Source organism: Sylvia atricapilla, chromosome 2 (genome assembly GCF_009819655.1).
Source record: "Sylvia atricapilla isolate bSylAtr1 chromosome 2, bSylAtr1.pri, whole genome shotgun sequence".
Lineage (NCBI taxonomy): Eukaryota > Metazoa > Chordata > Aves > Passeriformes > Sylviidae > Sylvia > Sylvia atricapilla.
Genome location: NC_089141.1, coordinates 622,026 through 641,732, shown reverse-complemented (window position 1 = coordinate 641,732; position 19,707 = coordinate 622,026). Strand labels below are relative to the sequence as shown.

Genomic DNA, 19,707 nt, shown 5'->3' with positions numbered 1-19,707 from the left:
AATGCACAGCACCTTAGATAATTTGTGACTGAACAGTGGGAATCCTTTTAAAATACCTTATTAAATGTTTCCTTACTTTTAGTAATACAATTTCTTAGTTTTGACTTGTGTTGTATCCACAACCATTCTGGACATACTCCAAACATTAAATATTATAAATTCTATAATTAGACTACCTTGTAGAATTTAGAGATGCTTGGGGAGAGGACAATTACATTTACCAGTGCTGGAGATGTGAAATAGTGATCTTTCCCCGCCTCCTTCACCAGTGATTCTGGTGTTCAGTTCACCTCTTTGCTGGATATTCACACAGTATTACATGCCTTCTATTATGTAAGACAAAAGTTAAAAGGATTTCAGCATTCACTATATCCCAAAGTGTTAGGAAAAAAAAGAGCTCTGCATATACAAACCACAGAAGAAACACACCACCAAAAAAGTGGAAGCATTTTACCAGATTTTGCATTTTAAACCATCTTATATCTAAACAACAGAAGAAAATGCTATATTTTGAATATTTTTATTCCAATCAAATTACAAATACAAGGATTTGAAAATGTACAAAAATAAAAAAGAACATTTCCTACATTTGAAAAGAGCAGATCAAACTTACTTCTCTATGTACAATCCGTTCGGTGAGAAAGCTCAATCAGCAGACATTTCTTCTGTTCTCCTCTGAGCATTCCATGCCAAATCCCCTCCCCCAGATTCAGCCACACTTCGAAATAAAAGCAACAATTCAAAAACCTAATACACTAAATGTCCCTGAACAGATTACAAAGAAACCATTTCTCACAGGTAAGGAACCTGAAGGTGACAATGTATTTCCCTAATGACTTTAGGGCAAACTACATCCTGATGATCTCTGAGTTTGCAAATCAAGTGTTCTCTAGTTTGTTGATATGTAACTTGGACACCACAGTCGGACTAATTTTTTATTTTTAAGCTATTTTGACATATTAAAAAACCAATTATAGCTTTGTTGATACATTCTTCCCTCCCGCAAAGTTTTTACTCTTCAAAAAAAAAAAGAAGACAGTATCTGCAAACAATTATAAAAAGCAGTAGAAATCCAAAATTATTGGTTTTTGCAGAAGGGATTGAAATGATCACCTGCTCAATACCACATTGTACTAATGAATGCAGAGGAAGCACTGCCACAGTGAGAGTTTTGAACCATTCTATAATGTCTGTTCACATATTTTTGGTATCGAGTTTTGCTCAGTAATATCGATCAAAATACCTTAAGCAGTTATAGTCCATCCCAATGTTCTGTCATTCATTTGGCCAAGACACTGTTTCCTTTCCATGTTCCAACAGCTGATGCTGTTTGGAGCTGCAGGAATGTGAGGAGAGGTGAGGCATGACACAACCATTCTTTACATTTTGTCCTTCACCTCATCTGACCAAAACCCATCATTCTGGAATTATGTGCATGCATACTTAGAGCATACTCAAGACTGTTAAGTTTCTCTAGCAAATTTTAGACACAACCCATTTTACTACTTCTTAAAATATTTTAAGAGTGTCCTATGAGCTCATTTCAGTACTAACATATATATTTTTTTACTTGCTAACATAGGTATCTTTTACTTGCTACAGATTTACTTTTTAATTCACAGGAAAACTTCTATTTCTAGGAAGATCCTGAGCACGCTTTTTAAGCATTACCACAGACACACAAAGATTCATGTGGGATAGATACTGTTAGCACTGATAACAATCAGGACATTCTCCAGTTACTTCACACTACTGGTTAAGATTAAAGGACAGTGCTGACAAGCATTTGAAGTTGACTGAATCTTTTCTTTTTTTGCTAAGAAATAAGAATATGTCACAGGAAGTTTTGTTGCAAACTGTGAAAAAACCAAGGAGTGTATTTATTACCAAGGAAAACAAACTGCAGCATCTAAAACAGGAATTAGAAATAGAAATACTTGGGAAAACAGCTAAATAGCAATTGAAGGGGAAGATGTAGCTTCACAAAAGACACTTACAGACAACTGTCTGCCTAACCATCTACCTCCTTCATCTAAGTTTCATGTAGACCTAACTGCAAAACCAAACCCAGCAGCAGGCAAAATCAAGAGACAATAAAAGGCTTTTGATGTAAGGCAATTGCTTCACGTTGAACAAGGTGGGCAAGATAAACAGTGCAGTTTATGGACCAGTCAGTCAGTATGTGAGAGGTAGTCTCGTTGTTCCTTTGACTGAGAGAGGTAGAACCGGTTGAGGAATAAACAGCTAAGGCCAGCCAAAATCATATCCCAACTTTTCTAAGACTGGAAAAAATTGTCTCAGCCTGAGACTGAGCCACAACGTCACAAGGGATTCAGTTGTCTGGCTCATATTTATTCACTTTTACATGGGTAAGGTTATTGTAAAATATCCAGAGAGAATGTTCCCAGAGATAGCCAGTGAAAAAGCTTAGCTACATTTTGGCATGTGTCAACTAATTAATACAGGTTATATATCTTATGACTGTGAAGGTTAATAAAGCTAAGTGGCTCTCCTCATTTGGCAGATTGATATCACTACAAAAACACAGACATACCAAAGACTAGAGGCAAGTCTCAAATTCCATATGGTTTACCTATATAAAATTATCCATACCATTTCTTCAGACATGAAAAAAACCCAATTATTTTAGAGATGAAAGCCAACAAGACATGAGTGTCAGAGAGTCAGTAATACAACCAGCAATAAAATCCTTGTTAAGGGCATTTGGGCACAGAATCATACATAATGCTCCCTTGGATTGATGTAGACTCTTCCAGGTCCTGAGTTTGGTGGGTATCTGTCGCTCCAATTTTTGTAGTAAGTGTGCTGATAAACAGGATACACGGGCTGAAGACCCTCTTGTTCCTGTGGCTCTTCAGCCTCACAAGAAAGTTGCCTTCCATTCACAGCTTTCTAAACACACACAAGAGGAAATAAGTTTCATGGTTCTGCACAGAACCTGCATTGGTAAAGCTTTAAGCAAAGTCAAAGACACATACACAGGATCTCCAAGACAATCAGATGAATGAGGAAACAGGAATTGAAAAATTCCACTAACAGACAGAGTTAATCTCAAATGTTTGTTTCAAATGAAGCTGGACTCTAAAGCTCAATAAATGTATAGAGCAAATCACCAACTACGAAAATGTCTGTCAACACTCCTCTGCTTTATGCTGCTCACCAAGAAATGAAAGTTGGAGTGTTTAAGTATGTAAATTAGTCACCACACTACTACAGGAGATTACAATGGTACTGCCACTTTTCACTTAACCCACAGAATCCAACAGTTATTGCCCAGGATGGACAAATGCTTTTTTGTGTGTGAAAACCAACATTACGATTTTACTTTATGGAATAAGATGAAATCAAAGCTTCACTCAGGAATTCAAGCCATCTTATTATTTACCATGTGCTGCAAGTTTCCAGCATCTCTCTCTCTGTACTGGCTCTGCAAAGCAAAATTTTCTTTCTGAAAGAAGAAAAGTTACAGGGGAAACAAGTCAAGATTCAACACTGCAGAACACACCAATCATCCCAAATGACACTCTGCCTTAGGAAGTGTCTTAACTGATTATGTTAACTGATATCACTGTCCATCCTACATTAGAAGTAGTGGCAGGCCCATGGCTCCCACTGGATGGGAATGGGGAAATATTAGAAATAACTCCAATGATTCCAAGGACTGCTGGAATTAGCGCACCCTCTCACACTCCTTTTTAAAATATTATGCAATAGAAAAACTCCTCTTTAAGCCACTGGAATTCTTCCATTGCTCAACAACTTCTTGTTTGGCCTCACAAAGCTGCATTGCCAAGCAGAGATTCCTCTGTCCCCAAGGACAGAACCTTCAGGCTGCTCCCCACTCTCACATTACATGTCACAGATAGTTCTGAGTAAGAGAAGAGTATTTCTATGGCAACGATTATGAAAAGAACACCTGGACAAAAGCAACAGTGCTGCTGACAAGGTTTGACAAAGATTAATCTACAGTCTTCATAGTAAATAAAGCTATAATGTAATTTTTTTCCACAGTATTCCCATGTTTTGGACTTTTGTCTCACTCTTTAGGGCCATGAGTGAACCAGTTTTTCTCAGTTCTGAAGTGGTTCACACGAATACATGAATTTGTATCTGCAAATACCAGTACAGAGACATTATGAGCACTCAGTTACATAGTATTTGTACTTACTGGTAGCTCATCATTAACACTAGCACATAAATTATGGCATATATTTAAACAAACAGAAAGTTTCCAAGTCTCAGGAAGTATCCAGTATTATCACAGGTCCAGAACATTTCCCTTCATTTTAATACCATCGCCTGCTAACTCAGGTATAAAATTAGTTAAATACTGGCTGTTGGGATACAAAGAGGAGAATTTCAGTATTGTAAGTTGAATCTTGAATACTTTACAAGATCAAAAAAAGCTACTGTCCACGATTTGGACAATAACAGTACAGATGATTGAAAAACTTCCACATTATTTATAACAACTCACCAGAATCAGCCTAAATTGAATAAACACACTTTCAATTCTAAGTTATTGTGAGTGTGCAGAAGACACCATTTAAATTCACTCCTCTTTACTTTGCACATTTGTGCAGCCTGTCATTTCTACTTACTGAAATGACCATCTGTGGTGGTTGACAAAGCTGTAACATTTCCCCTACAGCTGTTTTCAGCGACTCCAGAAGTCTACATCACATCTGAACTACGCAGTGAGAGCCTCAGCTGGCACCTCACTGCAGACAGGTAAGGCAGCGATTGGGACATCAGGTGATGCAGTGGTGGATACGGACGGTTAGTCACACAGGACAGTGACTGTTTTAACCCTGGCAGGCTGCTCACTTGTTTCTTTTGCCCCTTTACAGCCATCCAAGGGTTGGCTCCTTACCCAAAACAACACAACCAGCCCCTTCTCGGCTAAAGCGGTATTCTGACATTTATTGCTGTGGGATAAAAGGAAGCTCTGGCCTCGAGCACAGCAGAGTGCACACTGATCAGAGGCAGTACCAGCTGGAGGACAGCCTCCAGCTCCAGTCTCTTCAGTTCTGCACCTCCACAGAGAGAAAAACACAGGTACACTGAAGTTATGCTAACACACATGTCCTAAATAAAGACTAGTTAACACCTAACCTGAAGAGGAAGCTTTCTCCTCCCAAAACAACTTAAAACTCTGTTTATCCAACTCGAGGAAAACAAATATTCAATTCAGTCTCTTTATGGTTTTTTCTCTATTTACAAAATTCAGCTTCATAAAACATACAATTAAACATTCCAAGACTACAGACAGTTTCAGTCTGAGTTCTTTAGTACCCATTACCAGAAGCCACAATAAGCACAATCTAGGAAAAATTCAAAGACAGCAAGGTTCTGAAGAGGAAAGCAATAAGGTACAGATTCTCTTATGTCCACTTCCTTTATAAGCTGCTCTGTAAGGGACAAATAATTGCATTTCCTAGTGTTGTTATTTTGCCATCTAGCAGCACCACAGATGCATAAATACCACAATTGACCATATATTTTGATTCTATAAGAAAGTGAATATTTTTCAAATACTTTAAGCAGGAATATTAGCAGAAGAATGATTCATCAAAAATCGCAATTGTTGAGTACTGTAGTAACAGAAGTAGCTATGATGCCCATCATGAGCACAGAAAAGATTCTTTTGTGTCAGTTTTGGTGCTATACTACCTTTAAGGTAAAAAATTGAAAATCTATTATTTTTAATTTAATATTATTATTTAATCTATTATTATATCATTATGCCAACAAAATGTTTTCTACCTTCACAATGATATAATCACCAAGCTGCTCCTAAAGGCAGCAGTGGATCTCAGTTTCCTTCCTCACTCAGCACCAATGTACACAAGTATTACCCACTGTAACCTTTACAGCTTAAGGAAAGCTTTTATCAGCAGCTGGCATTTGGTGAGCCTTAGTAACCATTCATCACAAAGAAAATCTACAAGAATATTTTCAACATTATTAAAAACTCCATCAAAATCCTTCTTAAAGGTAGGTGAAGATTTTTTTCCCCGTCTATGAGAAAGGACTTTTATAGGTCCTTAAAGCGGCAAAGATACACCACAGTACTGGAAAAATCAAATTTCTTATAAACAAATGACTGTTTTAATTAAGTCAGTTGGAATCACATTATTTACAGTATGTACTGAGGATGGAGAAAAATTTTATTAAAAACAATTACAGTCTAATTCTTCAATTGTTTGTCACAAAATTGGTATGGATCTTTTGCTGCTGGTAAATGTGAGAAGTAAAGATAAAATTAGAAGTTACATAATTGCAAGTATTTAAAAGTGATTTAGTGATCTTCAATGAGAATCAAACTCATACTTTGGTAAATTAGCCATGTCCAAATTCCAATCTATGCCCAGCCCTCAAATGTTAAGAGCTCAAATGAATGGCAGATGTTACCAGCAAGGGAGCTGAAGGTAAGGTCACTTTTTAAGTTTTCCAAGCACATTTTTTCCCCCTTATTAAGGCTGCTTTATAAAGCTGTGTATATTCTCTCACCACAGAATTTCAACTATAGTCAACTATAGTCTTTTCTAATTGAAAAGCAATCGTGTCTGTCAGAGGCTGTTGGAAATACAAGATGATCTGTCTACCAGTCTCCTGACCTCCAAGGATGACTGTACCATTACAGATAGGAGACTGGGATATCACACATGTAGGGAAACAGCTTGGTTGTGAAACCACTGAAAGACTCCACGTATTACTAGGACAGCAAAATCAGACCAAATTAACATAATAAAGCAAAGGTAACACTTTCTTTAAGTCAATTTAAGCTGCACATAAACACTTACTCACCTGAAGCATAGCTTCTTTCTGTGGGACTGTCAATGTCCTCTCCTCGAAGGAGGCTGGTTTGTGAGTGGGTGGAAGATCAATCCTGTAGCAAAGAGGGAATGAAACATGACACATCACGTTTGTGAGGTCCCGTTGAGGGGTCAGATATTAACTGTCACGTCACCCAGCACTCAGGGACAAACCTCTCTGTATCTCAACAGCTTGAACAACATTTTTAATGACAGCCCTTCCTGAAAAAGCCTTTGAGAAAGCCTTACTAGCAATTCTTACATGCAAGACTTGTTCTATTTTAACTTTCTCAGTGAAAGCAAAAGGTTATAAATGAACTTACACGTGTAAGATTCATATAAACATGCTTCAGACACAGAATTTGAGAGAAACAAACAAGAAACAGCATTTCTAACCACATTAGAAGTTGCTCAAAAGAAGACTTTTGATCATCTTGCTATCTCAATGCAAATGAGGAAACTTATTTTATGCTAAAGGCTCTAAGTTATTTTACTCTAGTTCTCATTAACTATACAAACAGACATGAGTAACATTCCCCATTCAGTTCACATGTAAACTGTATATGGGATGTAAGACATTGCATATGGAATGTAAAAAGAGTCGTATTTACAAATATTCTAAGCCCTTGTCACTTTTTAATGCATGCTCCAAACAGGATCTAGACATCATCCACTTTAACTGACAACATATTTTCAGATATTTCTGTTTCCTTCTTTTTTGTTTGATCACGTTGAATAAAGTAAACTGCATGTCTGTGCCAAAGATTTGAAGAAACAACCAACATTCCAGAAAGCCCAAGTCAGTAATTTCTAAGCCTGTATCTGTGGGAGCTTGCTTAATTTTATACAAACATTTCAGGATTAATTTTAGGGGGGCTTCACATCTGCAAAGCGTGGCCAATTTACTTAAGAGTTCGACCTGCAATTACAACAAACCAGAGTCACTGGCATCAGTCAAGAGGGAACTCTTTGCCCTCCAGTTAAAGCCATGAGTAGCTTTCTTTCAAAAAACCGCAAACTTCTCAAGAGATAAAGCATTATAATATGTCTGAAGTAATTTTTACCTTCCTCTTTTTTTTTTTTTCAGAAATGCAAGTGTGATTTCACATTTGTCTACTCTGAAAATAGAGCCCTGAAATTACAAAAGCTGAATAGCTGCTCAATTAAGTCAGACACTTAAATTCCTGTATAGAACAAATGCTTTTGGCATATCGCTTTCAACTGAATAAAAACCAAAGTCGAACACATACTCACACTTTGTCAAGATAGGCTGGCCTTTTCTTCCTCGGGGTCAGCAGCACTGTCACAAAGATGGTAATGATAAAAAGAGCAAGGACTGCTCCAATCACAGCCCCTGCTACAGCAACAGAGGATGTCTGCTTAAAGGGCACATCTGCAATGTGATAGCACAGATTACAACTGGAGGAAGTTCAGGCTTTCAATACTCAGATAAGTGACTGCAGTGCTGTTCTGAGAAATGCTTCTGCCTTCCACTGCCAAACAAAAAGCCTTGTCCTGCACTGCTGCTTTTGCAGCATTGCCTCAACTTACCCACCTCAAAAACTGGGGGATCAAGAGTTCCTGAAATCAAAACCTGATTTGAGAAACTTCAGGGACTACTTTCAGTAAGTACTAGCAGCCTGCTTTCACTCTCAACTTCAAGGTAAGATGGCATTACAAAACATATGGTTTGCACTTACAGGAGCTAACAAGGTGTTAATTCAAAAACCTGGGCAAGTATGGTTTATTGAATCTTTCTTTAAAGACACTTCAGTCCACAGAAAGCAAAAAAGAAAAACTTAAAAGCAGGGTATAAACCCCCACAGACTACTAGGAGCAATGAAGGCATGAAAAAATGCTAAATACTTGGCTTACACTTACCAAACCAAGCCCTAAGAGCACCTATCATCTTTACAACTTCACACTTCAAGCCACAAGAAAGTAATTTTCATAAATAAAATTTAATAAGGGGAGAAAAAAAACCCTGTATTTTTTTCCTTTCAAAGCATTTTTCCTTTGACCTTAGCATTGTCAAATCCAATGCTGAACAACTCTCACACTGAATTAACACACTTTTCAGTCTTTTAAGGCCTATCACTGTGCTTGGATATCAGTTTTTAAGTCTCAAAACTGAGAAAGCTGCTAAAGTACTCTAAATCATCAATGCTTCAAAGTTTCACCAGCCTCATCAAAAAGTTTCACAATTGGAATAATTCATGTCGGCTGCAGTAAACACTTAACTATAAAATTTAGGCAGCATACATTAAATAATGCTCTGATTTGCATTGATTACTGAATCAAAAAATTTAACAGCCCAGAAATTGGAAATTAGCACAGTTGTACACTGATAATGTATTTCTAAACCAGTCTACTTCAGCTATCATCCAAATGCAACACAGCCAGTCTCTGTTTAACCTCTTAGCAAAGGAAATCTTGAGGGCCACTTGAGCTGTGTGTTCTGTTCACAGATATTAACCCTGAAACTAGGAAATGATTTGTCAATTCCTCCTATTTCTAACGTTGTTCAGCCTGTATACTGGAAAGCTGAGCAAAATCCCACAATTAAAAAAAAACTCAAAATACAACACTTGACCTGTGCTGTAATAAATCAATTCCTGTCCCCTCACTGCTTACCAAAGATCTGACATGAATATTCCCCTGGGATTGCAGTCACAAAGTATCTTAAAGTAAGTTGAAAAAACTGAAATAAGCTTTTTTTTTTGGTGATTGTCTTAATGTTAAGAACTAAAGTCCTCGAGTAACAACTTGCAGAAGTAACTTTGCCCCTCAAGCTGAATGCAACATACCACCTTTGGTTTACAAAACAGCTTTCCTGGTACAAGCTCCATGTGTGCAGCAGATACAATAAACTACCCTGGCTTTGGCTGGGATAGAATCATTTTCTTTCCAGGAGTTGGCACAGTGGTTTGGATTCAGCATGAGAATAACACTGATACCCACCCACGTTTTGGTTTTTGCTGAGAGTGTTAATCCTAAGTCAAGGACACTTATTCTGTGTGTGTGTCTCACACTGTGCCAGTGGAAAAAGGCACAAAAGAAAACTGGGAGGGAACAGAGTTGGGACAAGTGCCCTGAACTGGCCCAAGGGGTATTCCACCCCACAGAACACCACACCAAGGATAAACTGAAGGTACCCAGAGGGAAATATTGTGCATCAGTGGCTTGTTTTCCCCTCCTTTCAGTATCCATTACTATTATTGTTATTGTATTTTAATTTGTTTTCTTAGGTTATGGAGCTGTTCCTCTCTTGACCTACAAGTGTTAGTTTGCTTCTCCTCCCCATTCCACCATGGTGGGAGGGAAGGAGGCAGTTGTGTGGTGCTTAGCTGCAAGATGGGCTTCAACTGTGACACAAGCATAATTCATAACTTTTCCTGAAGAATGGGCACATGAGTCAGTGGAGGGGTCACCTAACCACAGCATTGTAACTGGCTGCAGTTCAGTTTACACTGGGTGCCCTCTTCTTTAAGTGAGAAAGTCTCACCTAACTAATACACATTCTTAGGCCCAGAATTCTTGAAGGTGCTTTGGTCTTGTGATTACATCAGAAGAGTTTCTCGACTGTTTCATCCTAACTTCATGGTGCCTTTTCTAGTAAATTATGCCATAATGTTTAAACATCATGAAGTACTATGGGTTTAATCAAAGTCCACCCATTGAGTCTCATTTTGGGTGAGATGACAATAAACACAGCACAGTGACACACAGGAATTCAAGTGCAATTACCACAGGGCACAATTAAAAATCTTTTTAATTGCTTTGGCAACACATCAGTCTAACCAGCAGAATGATGGTAAGCCCAGAGCACCAGGCCAAGCTGAACAAGCCAGAGAGCACCGAAGATGTCTGGTGGCACCGACAGAGGATTTCAACCACTGCATGGCCAGAAACAGGTGGGAATTCATTAACTCCAAATGATATGGTTAAAGCAAACAAAGACAACAGAAGGAAAAAAGACAACTGTTTTAAGTATGCAATTCCTAGTCAGTTTATCAGCTTGAAATGAAATGTTTTGGACAGCAACCACCTCCATTTATCATTCTCTTAGTCTTCTTAAGAGAGTTCCTGAACACTTTTTTTATAAGCTTACATCTCCAAGGGGAAACACTAAACAGCTCGCCTCAAGCAGCTTAAACACTTTGGTTCATTCTGTCCAGCCTCTGGGTTTATGGTGCTTTTCCATCTCCAACGTTTAAGAACATACCTGTGAAACATTTTTGAACACTCCCTATGTTCCAGAAGGTAAGAAAAAGTTTATTCACACAACAGCCATTTGTACGTACAATCAAATCTTTTTACAGTAGACATAATGTACAAAACATTGCAACGCGCGAAAGCCCTACCCCTATCAGAACTTCAACTCCAGAACATTTCAACTTCTCAACTCAGAGCAATTAAATATAGATATATCTTAAAAATCAAAGCAAAAAATCCACAGAGACAAAAGCAAGATATCCCATGTGGAAAACTGGTTTATGGTTGTTTATTTCCAAGTAACACCATCTTTTAAAGATGATATATCAAGTTTTTATTTGAAGAGAGGTATAATCTCTTTATTCCAGAGATAATTTGGATCAGAACCCTCTGCTAGAAATTTCACTCCTTTCCTTGTGTTTGCACTCAAGCTACAGATAACCATAAGATCACTTGCTATTGGTTTTGAGACTTTGGTCAATCATGTATCAGTACTCCATTAATCCAAAACCCAAACTTAAGTTGTTTAGGGATGCTTTTCCATTTGAATTTCAAATAAAGCCGTTGTCTTAATCTTTTTTAAAGACATGCAGTCATATGCAATCACAGTGTATTGTCTACAATGCTCAATACAACTATTTCTGTGAAGCTCTAAATGCTGTAAGCTACCAAACATCATGAGGACAGAAAAGAACTTCCAGCATCAATGCTCATGAAGCTGCTGGAATTATGCAGCCTATTTCACCTCAGCAGTAGCAGAGACTTTTCCCTTTCCAGGTTTCAAATACGAATAGCCTTATCAGCTGCAATTTCTTCAAGCTAAACATTTAAAAATGGCACTTCAAAAGATTTACTCTTCTGCTTATGAATTTATGGTTTTTCTGCAATTCATCTAAAGTTACTTTGTTCCTCCTCACATAAAGAGCAGATTTAATTTGGTGAATCTGCTCAAGACAAAGCAGAATTATGTCCCATGTCAGACAAGATTTCCTACATACAATGGATATGATGTCATTTTAGAGAACACGTCATGTCAGTTTGGATTATCTGCAGGGAAAACAAATCCACTGCGGTACAGAGACTGCACAAATCACCTCAATTCCTCTTCCATAACTCGTTAGTTGCACCATTGAAGAGCACGTTTTCAATACCTGAAGCAGCAGTGCAAGTGTCCACCTCCTACTAATAATCTGAAACTCTGGTTCCCCTCTTCAAAGCAGGCATTGTAACTTAGTTGGAAGCAGCGTAAAACCGCTGTTTTCACCTCTGCTCATAGAAACTCTAATGCTTTTTGGCACCTGGGAAAATAAGCACATTCACATCAGCCTCCAGCTTCGGAACCTAGATGGGTGTTTTCTCCTTAGTTGTGTCCAATTAACCAGCTTTTAAATTCAGTGGTGAGATTCCCTCAAAGCCTCCAGAACAGGTCTCAAAAATTGCACCCTGTGTACCTGCAAAGAGCATCTTGGATGCATTAATGAGTTTTGACATCCTGCCAATTACAGGCCTAACAAAACACCTTACTGTAGGTATATATACAGACGCTAGAATAAGCTTTAGAAATCAATGACTATAAAAAAATAACTTTTCATCTTCTTCAAATACAAGCCTCTGACATGTTTACAATTACTCCTCAAAATGTTGTTCATAAGTTAGTTTCAGTGCAATGACTTAACTTCTAAGTATATAGTTATAAGAAGGCTCATTAAAATGCTAAGAGGTATTCGTTCTTATGCAGAAAAAACCCTAGAAAATAAAGCTTTAATTCTGCTGTAACTCATTTGAATTGGTAAGGTATTTGCTATGTAGAAGCATTAAGTTCACCATGGATGGTGCCTAGATTGGAGTAATTCAAAGCCCCCAAAGACTATACTCAATCATTGCCTTGGGTAAACTTATTTTTAAATCAGAGAGCCAAAACAGACACTTTTTCTTCTTAAACAATATCGAATGGCAATTTCAATTTAGCCTTTTCTTTTTTTTTTAAACTCTGACATAGACCAATATAAGCACTCTGTGTTAAAACTCAAATCTTCAACAGTAGTACAGCATTGGGAAAAAAAAAGCAGCTCAAATACATTTTCCCCAGATTCAGTATTTCCATTGTGTCAAGTCACAATATAAAAACTTTCAAAAAAAAAAAGTTTCAAAAAGTTTATTCCTCCTCTTGTGTCAGTATAAACAATCTGAAAGTGACCAGCCAATGAAGCGAACTGAAGGTACAGGTTTAGTTTTCAGTGGGTACTACACATACCACTCCCTCCGCGATATTACCGCACCATCTAAGTGAGAAACAAAGTCATCATCCTCATAAAATTCATCATGCATAAACCCCATTCCAAATGTTCCACCTTCATGGTAATCCATTGGTCTTTCATAACGGTCCTGGTACCTGGCAGTATTGTCTACATTGTTCAACTCAGGCTTGCCAGAGTCTTCTAAATAATCTTTAGATATTAAGTTCATTGGGTGCTTTGTTTCTTTTTTTATACTGCCAGGGTAAGAACTCATGTCATCTGACTGAAGAACATCTATTTGGGACTCTTTCTGCATATCTGATGGTGGGATGTAGCTCTTAGCAAAGTAGTCACCACGGAAGGTCTTTCTTCTCTTATAGACGACAACTCCAACCAGAGCACCAAGGAGTAACAGTAAGAGAATCCCACCCACCACACAGCCCACAACGATGCCCCAAGTGTCGTCCTGCTTTGTTGGCAAGGTTGATGTTGGGAAATTTATTATTTTGGGTTCTGTTGCTAAACCTGTGGTGCCATCGGTCGAAGGATGCCAGGGAACCGTGGGCAGTCGGGTGGTAGTAGTAGGAGGATCTAATGGAAAGAGCAAAGAAGTAGACAAGACACAGAAAAGGCACAGAATGTCAATGCGAGCTAAATCAGTTAGGATTTATAAGAAAGCAAAGTTGATGGGTATGTTCTACAAGAATAGTTTTTCATTCTCAAGTTCATGGCACTATAAAAATCGTAAATTACTCGAGCTTTGAACCAGCTTCCTTACACATGGCTTTGAGTTAAGCTGCAGGAGAAAGTGTGGGAAGCAAACAAAATAAAAATTACCTTCAGGTAGAGAATTTGCCCTCCTCAAAGTAAGGAGACGGAGTTTTTCCACTCAGATAGACAAATTATTTATCATTATTTACCTCCTGTTTACCTGTTCATCATTATTTATCTCCTCCAAGGAGGAAAACACCAAGCAGTCCTCTAACTTTTCATCCAGCCATAGGGAATTCTGGATCAAATTAATTGATTAGGCCACAGAGTCAATTATTCCACATTAAATTCCCCCTTCAGAAATAATTCAGGGCACTGAATAGAAGAATGAAAAACTATGAGTTGTGTGCTCAGTCACATGAACTACTGATTTTTAAGCTATTCTCTCCAAAAACATTTGTTTCATTAATAAAACTTACTCAGCCTCACCTTGGGATTAGTGAAAGAAGCATAGTTAAAAATGGCATGTATTAATCTCAAAGTAACATTTATGTTGAGTGAGGAGCCTTCAGGTTTAAAAATAACAAAAAAAAAATGAAACATTTGAACCAAAAACTGTTTCTATGCACTCTTACTACGAGCCATTTGATCCTTCACGCACAGAAATGTCCATGTTCATTCCTCAGTGTACAATACAAAGTGATTTCAGGTCAGGTTCTGAGTGAAAACAAGACACTGCAGACACCAGCTGCTCCAGCAAACGGCTTTTCCCTCGCTCTTTAGGTCTGCTGGAGAAGTGTGTCTGTCCTGCAGACAGGCTCCGAGGGATGGGCTGATGACACACAGCACACCAGCCAGTCACCGTATTTTACACAGCTCCACTTCTCACTTCTATGCCACGCTGGAAAGAAACTCCTTTCTGCCTTGCCCAACGCAAGCGAATGATTTTAAAGTCAAAAAAGCACTTTAAACATGTTCTTACAGCTTGAACCTTTCAGAGAGAATATTACACGGACAGCCAGTGGCTGATTGTACCATGTTATTTGGTTATTTAGTTAAATGCCCACAAGCAAGAGCCATGAAAGCAGTGCTACCACCACATCAGAGGCCCCCTAAATTCACCACCACAAAGAGCAAACCAGAGAGAACCAGAGCTCTGTCAAGCTTTGACAAATCACAAATAAATAGCCATAAATATGATTTTTGATCTCACTGCTCAGAGACAGACACACAATTTTCTCATACTGGACAGAACTCTCACATTTGTCATTATTACTACACACCTTGCTGCTAAATGCAGCATTTTAAGCATGACACAAGTAAAGCCTTACACAGATTTTTTGAAGGGCGTGAATATATTCTTTAACTATGTAAAAAGTGATGGTTTGTTAGGGAACTATACATAAATGGAATTAACTTGACAGAAAAAAGGAAACTGAACAAGAAAGATGCACTACTAAAATGAATAAGAGGAATTCAGATTATGATTTTAGTAAAAACTGATTTAAAGTGGGTTTGATAACTCAACAAAGAAGTGGAGATTAAAGAATCCAAGTTTATCAGGGTTCTGTGTCCCACACAACCCTAGGTCATGAGGTTCAAATCCCTGTTCCTTGGAAAGCTACTTGCTTTAGACAAATGATTTGCAACTTAAAACTGAATTTCAAACAGTACCAGCAAAATCCTTCCAGACTATATAAACTTGTTTGGCTTTAATTAACTGCCTTTGTAATTTTTTTGCCTCTGATACTGAGGTCTTAAGTTCTGTCCCTGCACCATTGCATATGTGAAATAAGCACAGTGGCAATTACAATTTTTTTAATATATCAGAAATTCCATGTTTTACAAAAAGTTTTTCCTTCAAAACTTCCCATTCATCCACCAGTTGGCATATTGGACTGCATTACCAACAAGCCCTAATTAACATATTAACTAACTGCAAACACAGGAACAATTCAGCATTTTTATATGTATTCCTGCAATACATAGCCATGAGACCTCTAATGTCTATTTTGATACCTTTTATTGTTGAAGAATGACAAAATTAAAAAGGTTGCTTCTTGTTGATAAGGCAAATTACAACTAAGAATATGTGAGCTCACTTCTGATGTCACCCACTGCTTTCGAAATGAGAAACTTTGTTTTTTACTTCCTGTACCAAGCAAGTTTCCCAAACAGAGAACAACATGAAGATGAGGAATGGCAAAGTTTTATGTCTACCTCATTACATTTTGCTTGCAAATAACATCTCAAATGCTATCTACAAATCAAGAACATGCCACTCTGATGTGTGGCTAGAAAAAACAATATTATTGAATTTCAGCAAGCTCTTTAACTAGAATATTTCAGATAATCACTGATACATTTTTGAGTTCTTAATGCTTTCCACAAAGCATTGAGAGCATCATGTAAATTTTGTTTCATATGGCACTTTACTCAAAGGCAACAATTTCCTGCTGCTGACTCCCTTGAACATTTTACTTCAGAGCCAATGTTGAACAGCTCTTGTCCCTTTCACTGATGTTGGCCTCTGTTGTTGCACAAAGCACAACATTAAAATAACCATGTGGGAGCTGAAAGTGGCAGAAATTCTGAAAACTACTTGGTTTAGTTTAAATGCATCATGATCTCAGTTTTTGTCTCTTACTATGTTCTAGTACATGTTCTACATGTACTCTGTAATAATGAAAAGGACAAGTGAAGAACCCCACAAAATTTCTTCTACTTTTACACAGCCACCACCTCCATTAAAGTGAGAGACATGACTGAAGAAAGCAGACCCCAGTTTTCTGGTATGAACACAGCAAGTCCAGTGGCTCCTGCCATACACAGAGAAGGCAAGTTTCCCTAGTTGCTTTCAAAGCCTTTGACACAGTCTTCTGGCAATAAAGGCAAGACTTGCTCTTGACTTCAAATGAAGCTCTTAATAATTTGATACCACCTCAAATTAAAGGACCATGGTCCCTGTGCACTGATCAGTTTTCACACTTTAACTCATTTTCCAGATGTTTCCCATCAAAGTCAGTACTAACTTTCAACAGTGTCAGCTTGATAGTTTTATTTTTCCCTTAAATGACTATCCTTAATATAATTTTCTCAGCTCTTACAATACCCACAACTTATCCTGAGCAGGGGAGTTTCTACCTTTAAGTTTAGCACAGGTATCCAACGAACATGACCCGTTTTGCATCCCAAACACTACACTTACTTCCCTGCTTCCTCCATCCTCCTGCAGTAACACATCCTTCAAATGTCTGGGACTCACCTCTGCTTCTGGGGCCAGTTCAAGGCCAGCAATAAGCCAAGTGTCAGAGAGATGAAAGTGGAGAGAGATGGATGAATCATTGCTAAAAACCAGTCTTAGCTTTATGTCCTGTCTAGGTATTATCAGCTTATCATTGTCAAAAAAAAAAATCAACTAGAGAACACAATGTTCTTAAGTCATAAACTGTTTTAGATTTAGCCCACTATGAAGTATTAGAGAGGTAAAGTGACCAGCTCTGCAACAGGTAAGATAATTTAATTGTCTCTTTAAAATTGGCTCTTTCTTTCAACTGCTGAAAAGCTCATGTGGCAACTCCTTCAGGACAGCAGGGAGAGTCAGCTTTCCATGGAAGACTCTGAATGTCAGAGTAAATGATTTGGAAATTTGCCATTCTTTCTTTCTCTGACCATTGCCACTCTAATGTCAAGCAATAGGTGAGGAACTGCATAAGCCTCTCCACAGTGTCTTGCCTACAAAGGTTCCACACTGCAGCTCAACATTACCCTCGGATTATTTTCAGTGTTTGTTCCCCCACCTCTGTTTTGGCAGCATAATACTAAGATGGTACCAACAATTTCTCTCATCAATCATCCACTTTCAAAGGTCAGTGTGCTTTTGTGGTTTCTAGTTGGGAATTCATGCACCAAATAAAAGATCTTTGGGGTTTTTTTGGGACGCAAGAGAAACTTATTATTAACATAACCTCCAGCATGGAAGAATATTCATGAAGACAACTGAAAATCCAAAGCCTGCTAGACCAGGGAGCAGAAGGCCTTTGCTAAAGAGCAGTTAGTCAACATCCCCTCCAGTATGTAATTTGGAAAATAAAAGAGTGCCTGCATTCACAAGGCGCTTTCAGAATAGAGGTTTATATACGAAGCAGCAAAACCTAAACCCAGCAATCAGCCCCTGCTGTGTTAATCCTCACAATGTCCACTCTGCAGGAAGGTGACCTTGTGCTTACAAAACCCTTCCTAGGACTGCTGCCCAGCCAGGGCTGCCTTCACTTTTAACAAAAGTCATCTTTTCCAAAGGCTGTTCCTACCTCAACGCAAGTCTCCCAGGTCACCTCTCCCTTGCAAGGGGAAAAAGGAAAGCCTCAGTAAACAGCACGAAGGTGAAGGAACACAGAGCCAAGAAAACCAAGTTCAATTCCTTGGGTAAGAAAACTGAGTAATTCACTATTGTACGAGGAAGTCCTTTATACCAAGCTGACAGCTTGTTCTGGAAAACCATTATTCAGGGCTTGAACTCCAGGAGGAGCATGACTTGCTTTTACTGGACAGCTCTGGAAAAAGATTAACTCTGCATCACCTAGTCAATAAAAATAACAGAGATAGCTGTGTCTTTAGAATAAAACAGAACAAAAAATAATAAGAATAAAAAGAAGTACAGGGCTTCAAACACCATTTGAGTATTTTCCTATTCCTATAAAGTTGTAGAATCTGAAACTGAAAGCTGAATTTACTATTTAGCTCCTGTCAACTACTCCTCTTCCATTTCTGTATTCTGCTTCAAGAATATTAACCCAGTTTAGGAGCACTTATTAAAAATATAGTTTTGACTTTTAAGAAATGAGTATCAGGACCAAAAGAAATTTTTTGCTCAGCTTACATTCCAAACCTTCAGCACATTTCAACTTAATAGGTTTTTTTTCCCTAGCAGTTAAAAACCTTAACAACTACGAGCACGGTGACTGTTCAGAAACATTAACTTCATAAATCCTTTTTGACAGCTTCATAATTAAAATATGAAAGATGGTGTGATCATACAGTTTTGTCCATTAACTTCCAAGTTCCACTTCACATTTTATGCCAAGTTTTATACAGTGGCTAAGAGTAAAGACAGACAAATAGGCTAATTGATTATTTCAGCTTATTGCTCTACAGTACATCACTACTATATTTACCATTAATAGATACCTGGTGAGTTGTGTCAGACATTAAAGGTGTTAAGTGGATTGATATTAGTCACTTGCCCATCCTGCATCATTTAAGGGCATTTCAGTTATTTAAGAAGAACTTTTCAGAGTGATTGGTTCTTTAAGAGTTACAATAAAATGTGCTTAGTATTTGTTTCTGAAAACAATACAGGTGTTAGACCAATAATTGCCTCACCTCTCCCAGTTTTATAAAGTCTCCTATATACAAAAAATAAAAAAAAAATTAAAAAAAGCAGCAGACATGGAAACAGTGCTCCTCAGTGCACAGCAGAGGCCAGCTGCTGCAGCTTCACTACTCTGCACTGAGCTGGTTGGAACTCTAACATCAGGTTAGAACTCAAACCATCTCCAGTGCCCAAGGAGCCTGTACACCCCCCTGCTTCACAGAAACTTCATTCATTTGGGGAAATGTTACCTATGATTTCCTGCTTGGCCTGGTTTAGTCTCTTAGCTGCAAACATAACTTGAATGCCAGCCTTTAATTTTCATGCATGACAG

The 19,707-nt window shown here is 38.1% G+C and overlaps 1 protein-coding gene across 2 annotated transcripts in view; it reads right to left on the bottom strand.

The window, feature by feature from the left end:
- Nucleotides 1-504: 504 nt before the first annotated feature.
- The window catches only part of NECTIN3 (nectin cell adhesion molecule 3), a 52,947-nt gene continuing 33,744 nt past the window's right edge, over nt 505-19,707 (bottom strand). Inside the window, exons 6-10 of one of the 2 annotated variants that reach the window (XM_066340576.1) lie at nt 13,745-13,882; nt 8,094-8,232; nt 6,832-6,913; nt 3,407-3,469; nt 505-2,913 (exon numbers count right to left, since the gene is read on the bottom strand). In XM_066340576.1, the coding sequence (XP_066196673.1) occupies nt 2,737-2,913; nt 3,407-3,469; nt 6,832-6,913; nt 8,094-8,232; nt 13,745-13,882 (599 nt within the window). In that variant the 3' untranslated portion in view covers nt 505-2,736. The remainder of the gene's footprint in view (nt 2,914-3,406; nt 3,470-6,831; nt 6,914-8,093; nt 8,233-13,744; nt 13,883-19,707) is intronic. The other variant, XM_066340575.1, reaches the window with a different exon arrangement.